The sequence below is a fragment of the Nematolebias whitei genome, chromosome 21, assembly GCF_014905685.2.
Source record: "Nematolebias whitei isolate Nwh7 chromosome 21, NemWhi1, whole genome shotgun sequence".
NCBI lineage: Eukaryota > Metazoa > Chordata > Actinopteri > Cyprinodontiformes > Rivulidae > Nematolebias > Nematolebias whitei.
Window position 1 is genome coordinate 28,644,046 of NC_056518.1, and position 12,225 is coordinate 28,656,270.

Below are 12,225 nucleotides of genomic sequence, written 5' to 3' on the forward strand. Positions count from 1 at the left end.
GATTACAATATGACTGAAAAGGATTACAATATGACTGAAAAGGATTAAAAATCAGACTGAACTGGATTATAATACGATTTAACTGGATTTTAATCTGACTGAACTGAACTAGAATATAATTTGAATTGAACTGAACTGGATTATAATCTTACGAACTGGATTATAAACTACAGAACTGGATTATAATATGACTGAAATGGATTATAATATGACTGGACTGAACTAGATTATAATTTGAATTGAAATTAACTGGATTTAACTAAAGTAAAATATGAAGGAAGTTCACACCTGTTTGACATGAACCTCATCTCACCTGTAGAACTTGGAGTCATCCTCAGCTCTGATTGGCTGCAGGTGTTGACGGAGCTGCTGGAGTGGGTGGGGCTTTGGCTGTCCGCACTGGACGACCTGGACAAACTTGACCGCTGTGCAGGGTTCTAGTGGAGGAAATCAGAAGGTTTTGTTGGATCAACTTAGTCCAAGTGTGTGGAGACTGTACTACTTTAGGCGTACTGCTGCGTTACCTTGGAGGGTTTGACCTGCAGTGGGATTCTAGTCTCAGAGTTCTGCAGAGTTTCTTCGCTGTCAGCCGAGGTTCTGTGTTGCATGTCGTCGTCATGGTAACTGTCGATGGTGCCATCAGCACAGGAGCCTGCAGACGGAGCAACAACACGGTGATGAGTCCGATGAAGCTGACAGACAGTCAGAGTTCACAAAACTTAACATTCACGTCTTAATAAAATGAGTTTTATGATCCGAGTTCAGCTGACGTGGCCACCTGTTATTCGTGGAGTTATCCAAAAGATAAATAACAAGAGTTAGTTAACAAAGAAAACCTAGTTACCTGAGCAGAATTAGTTACTGTGGAGATTTAGTTACCCAGCAGGAGTTAGTTATTTGAGGAAAGTTAGTTACTCAAAGAGAGTAAGTTAACAGAAAAAGAGCTAGTTATTTGTGGAGCATCAGTCACCAGAGAAGAGTTAGTTACCTGATGACAATTAGTTACAAAACAAAACTAGTTACCAAGAAAAGTTGACTATCAGAGTAGAATTAGTTACCAGCTGAAAGTTACATTCGAGAAAAATGTGTAATACTCAACAAAAGTTAGTTACACAAGGAAAATTGGTTACTGCAGAGAATTAGTTACTCAACAAAAGATAGTTATCTGAGGAAAGTTAGTTACCCAAGAAATGTAGGTTACCAGTAGTCTAGGAGAACTAGTTATCTACTGAGCATTTGTTACCTGAGAAGAGTTAGTTACTATGGAGAGTTGATTACTGTAAAGAGGTAATTACTGTAGAGAGTTACTGTAGCAAGTTAGTTACTTTAGTTAGTTACTGTAGAGTGTTAATTACTGTATAGTGTTAGTTACTGTAGAGTTAGTTTCTGTCGTGAGTTACTGTGGAGAGTTAGTTATCGTATAGAGCTGGTTACTGTATACAATTAGTTACTGTGGCAAGTCAGTTACTTGATAGGAGTGAGTTAGCTTTGGAAGGTTAGTTACCCAAATCAAAAAGAGTTAGTTGCCCATATAGAGATAGTTATCTGTTAAGCGTTAGTTATCTTTCTGTGGATTGTTTTTTACCCGAGCAATGCAAGTTATCTGAGGACAGTTACCCAACCAGATTAGTTACCAAGAAGAGATGACTATCAGAGATGAGTTAATTACCTACAGAAAGTTGATTAACTGAGAAAAGTGTGTTACTCAACAAGTTATTTACCAAAGAGAGTTAGTTACTCAGTTACCAGGGTGAGTAAGGTACCTAAGGAGTGTTAGTTAGTCAGTCAGTCAGTAAGTTAGTTAGTTAGTTACCTGAACTTGTTGCTGATGAAGAGCTGCTTCTGTTGGATGAAGTTTGGTGAGAAAGACTGAGACGTTCATCAGAGCCTGGAAAATACTTGAACACACACACAACTCAGTCAGCATGTGTGTGTGAGGCGTTTAGGGACATCAGGTTAAATAAAGTTTGTTTTACGGGTAAAGTGGCAGAGTTTGCTGTTTTGTCATAACTGATTGGTCTCTATCTGGGGGTGTAGCAGAAAATGTAGGCGGGACAGTACCTTCATCAGGTGGCTCATGGTGTCCCGGACCTCCATCATGGATGGTCTCCGGCTGGGTTCTTTGTCCCAGCAGCGGGTCATCAGAGTCTCAATGGGTTCTGGAAGGTCTCTAATCAAAGGAGGGCGAGTACCTGTGTGACAGTAATCTGTTGTTCAGTTTGAGGACAAAGCTGCAGGACAATCTGCAGACTCAAGGAGGTCAGATCCTACTGGACCTGAGACATCCTGAGAATCAGTAGTGGGTTTGGAGCTCTACAAGTTTTGATGTTCTGCGTCTCACCGCTGTGCACAGCCCACATAATGCAGAACGCCGAGCCGCCGATCTCTTCAAACGGCTTCCTTCGTGTGAGGACCTCCCACAGGATGATGCTCCAGCTGAAAACGTCACACTTCTCGCTGTAGTTACTGCCTGAAGATTTATACACGACAGAAAGAGTCAAGGTGGAGCTCAGGTGACACTGGGAGGCGACAGAAAAGAATGCTGGGAGCTGAAACAAGCAGGGATGCAAGTGAAAAAGCAGCAGCGTACAAATAGAGAAGGAGCTGCAGCCGTGAGTGAGTTTTCTGATTACACTTGAAGTCAGTGAATGCAACACCAAACACATGAAGAGCAAAAGGAGAACGAACCTTCAAAGACCTCCGGAGCCATCCAGGCAGCGCTGCCTTTGTTGTTGGTCATGCAGGTGTGGATGTCGCACGCTGTTCCAAAGTCACAGATCTTCAGAACAGTTCCTCGAGCTACGAGCAGCAGACTGACACAACCAGAGACACACACACACAAGTTCACAGAGCTGCAACACAAAAACACTGAGCTATGACACAAAAACACTGTCCTAAAACGCAAAAACACACCTACAATACAAAAACTCTATCCTACAATACAAAAACGCTGACCATCAGTACAAAAATACTGACCTACAATACACAATCACTGACCTGTCAGAAAAACACACACCTAAAACACAAAGACCTACAACACAAACACAGACCAAAGACACAAAAATAAGGACCTAGGACACAAAAACTAAAACCTACAACACCAAGACTCAGCCCTTGACATTAAAACACAGAACTAAGACACAAAAATATCAAACCTAGTGGACCAAAGCTCAGACAAGACAGAAAAAGACCGACCTAACGCACAACCTAAAAGCACACACACCTACATCACTAAAATAAAGGCCTAAGACAGAAAACCACACACCTACAACCAAATAAAGCTGACCTTCAGTGTGTTACACAAACCCATACTCATGTTAGAAAAACACAAACCTACGACACAGAAAACTGACCGACAACTAGACGGACACACAACCTGTGCAGGTGACGCGACAGCGCTCTTACTTTGGCGGTTTGAGGTCTCTGTGGATCAAAGCCTTCGGCTTCATGGCGTGCAGATAAGCCACGCCGTCCGCGCACTGCAGACACCAGCTCATGGCGTGTGCAGCCGTGTAGTGGGGCAGCGGGTCGGCGCTGTGTAGAACTGACACACAACAGGAGACTGAAGCTGTTCCTTCGATGACTCACGACTGATCAACACCATCAATGAGACGACATGAGGACACTTACGGTTGTACAAAGAGCCACACTCTGCGTACTCCATGACCAGACACACCTGGCAACACAAAGAGTGCACGTTCAGACTCACTGTCCAACATCAGCCGACAGGTCCGGGGTCGAGTACTCACCGGGTCGTCACAGGAGCCGTACAGCTTCACGATGTTGGGATGACTGACCCGCGACAGCTGCCGGAGCTGCACACACAAACAGAGTTGAGTTAGGATGTGTTGATCTGGATCAAGTAAACCTGAACTTCCTGTCAGAGCCACATCTGTGTTTTCCCTGAATCAGCACGTTACATCTGGAGAATAAAACTCCAACATGACGAACATGATCTGGTCTTCACCAGGTTCCAAAGTGCTTCAAGTCTGATCTCAAGTGAATAAAAACACAACAGATTCCACCGAGTTGTGTTTTTTTTTTTTTTTTATATAAAACGAAAACAAAACGTTGAAGCTGAGGGTGAAAAACCGGTTCCAGCCTCGCCGCTTCCACAGGATCAGAAGCTGCTGATCAACTGATCTTCATCAGTGGGACCATCTCTGACCTGGAGCGTACAGGTGTGTTAACACAGCGCCAAGGTGGAAAGACATCAGCAATGATCTTAGAGAAGCAGCTGTTGCTGCCCATCAATATAGGAAGGGTCAAAGGTCATTTGGAGTCCATTACACTACACAGAGAAAGATTATTCACACGTGGAAAACATTTAAGGCAGTAAATTCACCCTAAAGGTCAGACTGTGCAATGCTCGGGAAATGAGCTCCATCTCACTCTACAGGCCTCAGTTATCAGGTCAAAGGTCATGACCTCTCTAAAAACACATGGCAGCACGACTTAGGTTAGGAAAGTTTCATCTGAAGGAACCACACGACTTCTGGACCAGAAGACAGATGTTTACCCAGAATGCACTGCAGCAAACAGCTCCTCCCAGCTGTCAGCACAGTGGTGGAGGAATGATGGTTTGGACACCTGTCAGTCACTGAGTGGACCAGGAACTCCTCTGTAGACAAAAAGATTCTGAACTCAAATGAGTCCATATCTGTCCAACAGCTGAAGCTTGGACTGAACTGGGTCCAACAGAACCATGATCCCAAACACAGCAGCTGATCTACAAAAGAACGGGTCAGAGAGAACAGAACCAAGGTGCTGCAACCTTTCAGTCAGAGTCCAGAACCTCAACCTGACTGAAATGCAATGGTGGGACCATCAGGGAGATGAGTAGAAACCTCAATAATGTAAAGAAGCGTGGGCCAAAAGTCCTCCACAACCACGAGAGACTGATGCAGAGACCCACTGAGGGTGCTGCTGCTGAGGCTCTGCAGCTGATGGATGGACCTGGAACCAGTTTATCCTCTCAGGTCTAACAGTTTGCATCACATGTTTTATGTTTCTGTGGACCTGAGATCAGATATGAACCCTGATAGGTTCGGTTCTGAGTTGACCCAGTCCTCGGCCCTGGGAAGTCCTCACCTCCACCAGGAAGGCGTTCCTCTCCGCGTCGCTCTCGATGGTCTTGATGGCCACATCTTTTCCATTCCAAACCGCCTTGAACACAACTCCAAACGTCCCTCTGCCGACAGCCTGGACAAACAAACAGGACGTGAGCCCTGAGGAAGGACATGGTCCTGCTCCTCTGGTCCGGACCTCGGCCCAGTTACTCTGCTCGTGCACTGAACTTACCGCCTCGAACTGGATGTCATCGTACTGAATGTCCTCGAACACCATAGTTCCCGAACCGAAACCCGGAGCCGCTCGGCTGCTGATCTTAAAGAACAAAATTTGCCGAGGACGAGGACTGATTGAGGAAGTGGCGTTCTGCAGCGATTCCTTAACATCCGAGCGCACGTGAACGCATCGCCGCGGCGGAAGAGCGGCGCCAGCCCTTCACGCTCACGCACATCTTACATACCCGCGCGTATTAATCATCAAGACCACGTTAGAAATCGCTTCACTGCGATTGTTTAATTTACGCGATTTAATTTTAGCTCTTGAACGCATCATATCATTGTTGTAATAAGTTTCCAGCAGGGGGCGCCAAAAACAACCGAGCTCTGCAGAACCTTCAGCACCCAGGAGTTTGATGAACAGAATAGAATGGAAAAAATAAGAACATAATATTATATTAATATTATAATAATAACATAAGAAATAATATTGAATATAAAATATACACTGTCATGACTTTTGCCATGTTTTGTCTTAGTTACAACCACAAACTTCAAAGTATTTTACTGGGATTTCATGTGACAGGCCAAAAAAAAAGTTGTAAATAATAAAAAATAAATTACAAATTAAAATCTGAAAACTGTGGCATGGTTTTGTTTTAGCTCTCTTTACTCTGACACTAAATTCCAATTCAACCATTTGTATTCAGGAGTCGGCTGAGTAAGCAAAAACAAGAGTAAATTTAATATTTTTTTATTGTTTTTAATCCCAGAAATCATCTGAAGTGAAAATAAAGGTGTGAATACATTCATAAACACTGTTTATTTAGTTCAAATATACACAATTACAATTCTGTTTTTCAAAATAAAAGGCTAGAAAACCATCACGCCGAAATATTCATCATTTCTTTAAACACCTGGTTGTATTCATAGGAATAAAGCTTGCTTTTATTGCTTTGTCTTTATTTTTAAATCACTTTTTGACTTTAACAAAGTGGTTTAAAATGAGTTTTATCAACAGCAATACAGATTTAATGTGTATTTATTTTACAATAATAAAGACAGATGGATGTTCCACTTGGCAAGTTTACAGTTTGTTTCTAGAAACTGAAGTTTTGTTTCCACCAAACTGAAACAAGGTTGGGTTGTTGTTGCAAAAGACAGAAACAAAACTGCAGAAATACTTCAGGTTTTAAATATGATTTTAACACTGACTGGATAGATAAATGTTGCGTTCATCCCAGATTCTTGTGATTTTTCTAATAAAGTGCTACCAAAATTAACTGATGGATGAGCTTGACCTGTGCAGGTGTGAGAATATAAAAACCACCAGGTGAAGGATTTACTGTTTACGTTTCATCTGAAGTTGAACTTTGTTGGCAGTGAGGGGTTTTTGTGTGTCAGGTCACTGTTCTGGATGTACCAGAAACATTTCAGCTCTGTTTTCTACCAATGTGTGGGAGTTTTCATCCAAACAGTTCTGAGCAGTTTCCTGTTTACATACAGGAAGTTGCTCAGGTTTTATTTTTCTGTGAGAATAACGGAACCATCAAACTGCACAAACGGGAACTGCAAGAACAAACAGGAAGCTGTAAAAGAAAACAATAGGAAACAAACAAAAAAAAAAAAACAGGAAAAACAACAGCACACGAGAAGACAACATAAACTGAAAACATAGTAATTATGTAGAATATTAGATAAATAGTTCTGTATTTTGATTTTACTTTTATCATATTATTAGCTAATTCTCTGATGATAATAATAATATTACTTAAACTTAAATTTATGATGTTTAATATGTTAAATTGTTTAAGCACATGTTGACCTTAGGAGGTATGACAGAAGATATTTTTACATGTTTATATGTATCATTGTAATTTGAGATTGCCATTTGTTATTCTGTTCTTGTGTTCCTTTGTTCTGTATGTTGAAAAGTTTAATAAAGTTGTTTTAAAAAAAAAAAAACAATAGAATAGACAAAAATGACAGAAAACATGCAAGAAACAGGAAAAAAGAAAACAACAGGAAAGACAAGAAACAACTAAACAAACTACAGGAAATGGACAATAAAACAACAAGAAACAAAAGTAAATTAATTCATTCAACCTTTATTTAGACAGATAAGTCACATTGAGCCTAGAAGACTCATTTACGAGTGAGATCTGTTTAGACAGACAAAAAGTAATGAAACTGGACACGTGACATGACAGGAAACAATACAATACACAAAAAGACAACAGAAACAGAAAACAGATAAAAATAAATAAAAACAGATAGAAAGAAAACAAGAAAAAACAACAACATAAACAGGAATTCAAGGAAAACTATAGGAAATGACTAGAAACTAAAGGAAACAACTTCCTACAGCGTTCGCTGACCAACAGCTAACTGGAATCATGTCAGATGGCTCCTGAACACCAAACTAAAGTTCAGCTTTATTCTCCTGGTTTTAGTTTCTGAGCTGTTACACAATAAAAGTTCCACATTTAAGTTCAAATACTTTGTATAAATCTGCTCTCAGGTCCCAAAAACTTCCAGTTTTTGTAAATTTAGTGTTTCTACTGGACATACTGTGACTTAGCTTATATGATGAGGTTTGGTTTCCCGGCTGTTTCAGTCCCATTGAGCTGTTGTGAATTGGTTCCGCTTCAAAGACCATCCCAGTACTGGTTCAGTTTTTTGATCTGTCCTAGTACTGGTTCAGTTTTTTGATCTGTCATAGTACTGGTTCAGTTTTTTGATCTGTCCTAGTACTGGTTCAGTTTCCTCGGCTGTCTTTCTCGGCTGCTGTTGACCTCTTTTTGTCTGCGCTGCTTCCTGTTGCTCAGTCCGGACATACTCTCAAACACTTCGCCTGAGCGCAGGGCGGACACCAGGTCGTCAAACTCTCCACCCTCCTCTTCGTCATCCACCATGGCCTTCCTCACCCTCTGCTCTCGTTCCTTCCTCATCTGCAGGCAGAAGCACGGAGATCAGGACCACAGGAGGTGCTCGGGTTGTCTTCAAAGAACTTAAGGGTTCTGACCTGAGCCTCCATGAGCGTACGTTTCTCCTCCTCCTCCCGCCGCCGGACCATGTCCTCGTTGTCCTGCCGGACCTCTGAGGACATCGTGAGGAAAGTGCTGAAGATGCCGAAGAAGTCGTCCGGTTGCGGGTTGGACGTTTCTTCTCCGAAATGTCTCAGCGCCTTTGAAAACTTCAGCAGAGAACCAGGAATGAGTAGAAAAAAATAGCTGAAGTCCAAAGAAAAGCTCAAAAGAAGAACGTTTTATTAAGATTGCTCAAATTCTGGCTGCTTGGAAGGAAAAGGTGAAGAAGAACTGGATCGAGCGAGAAGCTTCCCAGTAAACCCACCTCGTTAGGGCGAGGAACTCACCAGGTCTTTGGCTTCTTGCAGCGAGTCCTCCACCTCAGAGAAGCTGAAGGACGCCACAGTGATGAACTGACTCACGACGGGGACAAACTTGTCGATGGGACGCTGAGAGGACTGGGCCTGCTGGTACTGCAGCTCCTGCAGACGTGCACAGAAACGCACACGTGTAACGTAACCTCAGTGTTTCAGTCGGTTCCTAAAGCTTTTCTGAGCGTGCTCACCGCCTCGATGCTCTTCAGTCCGGACCTGAGAACGCCAATCTCCTTCTCGAGCTCGGTCATACTGCAGAGACGGACACACTTCGATTCATCAACACGATTAAATCACAGGATAAACAAAAAAATTATCCTGGTTAAACTGTTTGTGCTCCGTCTTACTTGACTTTAGAAGCTTCTGGGACGTTCTGCAGCTCCTCGCTGAAGGCAGCAGCTTTAGGGAACTTCTTCTCCAGCACAGAGATCAAGTAGTGCAGCAGAGTGACGTTCCTACAAACAATAAGAGTCCATTACCTGGATCAGGTGATCTACTGTAAACCACATTGAGCTGAGATTCAGGTCTACAAAACCATGACAGGCTGAGAAGACCAAGGTCCACATCACTTCAACCACAAGGGTCAACGAATGTCAGCAGGATCCCATCGTACCTGTCGTTGCTAGACTTGGTGTCGGCTATCTTGTTGAGGCTGGACACTCTGAACCCGTAAGCGTTTCCTCGTTGACCTTTGTTCATGTAGTTTCCAAAGGCCAGAACCACCTGGAGGAGCTGATGGAGCGCTTGACTCTGGACCACCTCCTTGGACGCGAGACTGAGAGCTGAAAGCAGAGGAGCACGAGGAGGAACGTGAGGAGGAACCTACAGTAATGTTGCTTCGATGGATCCCTGGGTGTCTGGAACTGAACCCGTACCTCTGATTCTAGGTTTGACCTCACCCACTCGGTCATTAAACTTCTTCTTGAAGTAGAGAGTCTGCAGTCTCTGTTGGTAGTGGTTGATTCTGGAAAAAGGACAGAATGCTGAGAGGACTCAAGAACATCTGGATCAACATCTAGTGAACACTACTGGGTTTTCCTAACTTTATGAACTAAACTGGTTCCTTAAAATAAGGTAATACAGTTTTTTTTTGTTTCTGAATACCAGATCCTGCATCTGTCCAACCAAACCCAGTTCCAGTCCAAAACCAGCTGACACACCACCTTGTCTTGTTCCAAAATAAGCTGATGCCCAAACTGGTCTCATTTTAGGACCAGCTGACGCCCCATCTCGTTCCAAACCAGGATCAGCTGACGTCCTACAGGATCTGGTCCCAGAACCAGCTGACATGCCAGGTATCTCTTCACTCCTGGAACATCTGGAGAATTATTCGGTCCCACTTTCTCATCTGCCATCTGGTCAACCCTCAGAGAAGTCTTTGTCCCAGAACATTTCAAACAGCCTGGACCTTCTGTCTGACCTCCTGACCCCCCTACTGTCTGTAGTGTGTTTCAGCCTTCACACGTTGGGTTCTGTTTTAAAAACCTGCTGGATCTGGTTTTTGTAAAAGTTTTATATGTTTCCAGGAGACTGGAAGAAGATAAGAATCTGGCAGCAGATTAGGATTATAGCTTTCACTTTACGTTTGGAGTTGTGTGCTTTGCTGTGTACCTGCTCATGTCGTACAGGAAGCGGTCAACTATAGCCATGCGTTCCAGCTCGTGTTTGTGCTCCTCTAAAAGCTCAATGTCACTCTTCTCAGGAACAAACTTTAAGAGCTAAAACACAACATTAGACAACTGTTCATGTGGTTTGTTGGCCTAAAAGAAACGTGACGTTTTAGTGTCAACGTAAAAAAATATCAAGAGACAGAACTGGAGTTTCACCTCAACATGCTCCACCCATGTCCTGTGTTGTGTTTGTTACCTGCTCCAGCATGTCTTTGGGCAGCTCCTCGTGTTCATCCATGGTCAGGATGGCGTTACAGATCTCCTCATTGGTCATCTTCAGTCTGTCGCACAACAACATTTGTATCTTAGGTCACACAGGACTTTTAAAATCACAAAGTTCTGAGTTTGCACACACTGAAGTGCAGACAGTGAGTCTTGTATAATTAACCACACACACTGCTGACAGTGAGCACCGTACGGTTACACAAACACACTGCAGACTAGGGCTGAACAATTAATTGCATTTGCAATAATATCGCAATATGATAAAACAGATTTTCTAATCGCAAAGGCTGCAACTTGACTACGTGATCTGGTTACGTGACTCGAGTGAGCGGAGCAGAGCAGGGAGCGGGAGAAGTCACCACTGCGTTTTAACCGGTTGCACAGTGGCGTCAGGATCGACAGAAGCTGATACATCTGAAAGTTTGGTACCAAAGAGGGGCGGCACGTCCGTTGTTTGGAATTATTTTGGCTATAACAAAGAAGACTCTGTGCAATAACGTGTTGTGCAGATTCAGAACCTGCCTTGCTGCTGTTGCTACCTCTCGAGGTAACATCACTAATCTTTATCAACACTTAAAAACACCACAAATAAATCCATTTACGATAGTTTCATGACTAGAATGCCAACGACCAGTGCTTCAACTTAAAGTAAGCAAAGTAGCAGCCGACAGGGATCACTGACCGAACTGTTCAAAGGTATTACTCCGTATGAACATAACTCGAAACGGCATGTGGAAATAACTCGAGCAATAACGGAGTTCATAGCGAAAGACATGATGCCCATTAATATTGTGACCAAGCCTGGATTTACGGCTTTGGTAAACACAATGGATAAACAGTACAGAATGCCTTTGCACACACATTTTAGCCAAGTTGCTATCCCGGAGCTATAGAAAAGAAAAATGCAGGAACAGATTTGTAGCGGAGCTGAAAACAGTGGAGTTTTTTTGCAACTGAAACAGATTAATTTATTGTGTGTGTTCAATGAAAAATACATGAGAAGAAGACGTTGGAAAATAATTGCATATTAAATCAAAATATTGATGTAAAAAATAAAATCGCAATTAGAATGTTTTCCAAAAACCGTTCAGCCCTACTACAGACAATGAGCCTCTTACAGTTAAAACACACAGCAGACAGTGTTGTACAGTTAAGACTCACACTGCAGACGGTGAAACACAGTTAAAGAACTACAGTCGTACTCAGAACCAGCTTCAGAGACTGACCGTGACAACAAGATGCTACAGTTATGAGCTCGGCGGCCATCAATCACTGACAGCTCCTTCGCTTTCTTAACAGTCATGTCCTCCCCAGTTTCCTTCTGTACAGATACACACACACACACAACTGTAAAACCTACCAGCACAACTCTAAAGTGACAACTTTCATCACATCTTTACCACCTCAAACTGTTTACCAGTTTGTAAAGCGTTTATAATTTTCTATATTTCTGCATAAATTTGACCTAAAACATCATCAGAGTTTTACACAAGTCCTAAAAGTAGATGAAGAGAACCCAGTTAAACAAACGAGACAAAATATTATACTTTGTCATTTATTTATTGAGTAAAATGATCCTATATGACATATCTGTGAGTTTCAAAAGTATGTGAACCTTTGCTTTCATACCTGGTGTGACCCC

General features: G+C 42.6%; 2 protein-coding genes across 2 annotated transcripts in view; both read right to left on the reverse strand.

The window, feature by feature from the left end:
- The window catches only part of LOC119427210 (mitogen-activated protein kinase kinase kinase 7), a 6,829-nt gene extending 1,017 nt beyond the window's left edge, over window positions 1–5,812 (reverse strand). Inside the window, exons 1-12 of the mRNA XM_037694790.1 lie at window positions 5,793–5,812; window positions 5,302–5,503; window positions 5,092–5,202; window positions 3,750–3,815; window positions 3,631–3,676; window positions 3,406–3,544; window positions 2,689–2,813; window positions 2,342–2,470; window positions 2,062–2,192; window positions 1,814–1,898; window positions 525–652; window positions 314–437 (exon numbers count right to left, since the gene is read on the reverse strand). Of these exons, the coding sequence (XP_037550718.1) occupies window positions 314–437; window positions 525–652; window positions 1,814–1,898; window positions 2,062–2,192; window positions 2,342–2,470; window positions 2,689–2,813; window positions 3,406–3,544; window positions 3,631–3,676; window positions 3,750–3,815; window positions 5,092–5,202; window positions 5,302–5,503; window positions 5,793–5,812 (1,306 nt within the window). The remainder of the gene's footprint in view (window positions 1–313; window positions 438–524; window positions 653–1,813; window positions 1,899–2,061; window positions 2,193–2,341; window positions 2,471–2,688; window positions 2,814–3,405; window positions 3,545–3,630; window positions 3,677–3,749; window positions 3,816–5,091; window positions 5,203–5,301; window positions 5,504–5,792) is intronic.
- A 1,924-nt stretch (window positions 5,813–7,736) lies between these two features.
- The window catches only part of LOC119427392 (disheveled-associated activator of morphogenesis 1), a 15,342-nt gene continuing 10,853 nt past the window's right edge, over window positions 7,737–12,225 (reverse strand). The window contains exons 17-26 of the mRNA XM_037694998.1: window positions 11,810–11,904; window positions 10,555–10,639; window positions 10,300–10,406; window positions 9,564–9,652; window positions 9,302–9,470; window positions 9,036–9,143; window positions 8,880–8,940; window positions 8,662–8,796; window positions 8,311–8,481; window positions 7,737–8,236 (exon numbers count right to left, since the gene is read on the reverse strand). Coding sequence (XP_037550926.1) covers window positions 8,033–8,236; window positions 8,311–8,481; window positions 8,662–8,796; window positions 8,880–8,940; window positions 9,036–9,143; window positions 9,302–9,470; window positions 9,564–9,652; window positions 10,300–10,406; window positions 10,555–10,639; window positions 11,810–11,904 — 1,224 coding nt within the window. The 3' untranslated portion in view covers window positions 7,737–8,032. The remainder of the gene's footprint in view (window positions 8,237–8,310; window positions 8,482–8,661; window positions 8,797–8,879; window positions 8,941–9,035; window positions 9,144–9,301; window positions 9,471–9,563; window positions 9,653–10,299; window positions 10,407–10,554; window positions 10,640–11,809; window positions 11,905–12,225) is intronic.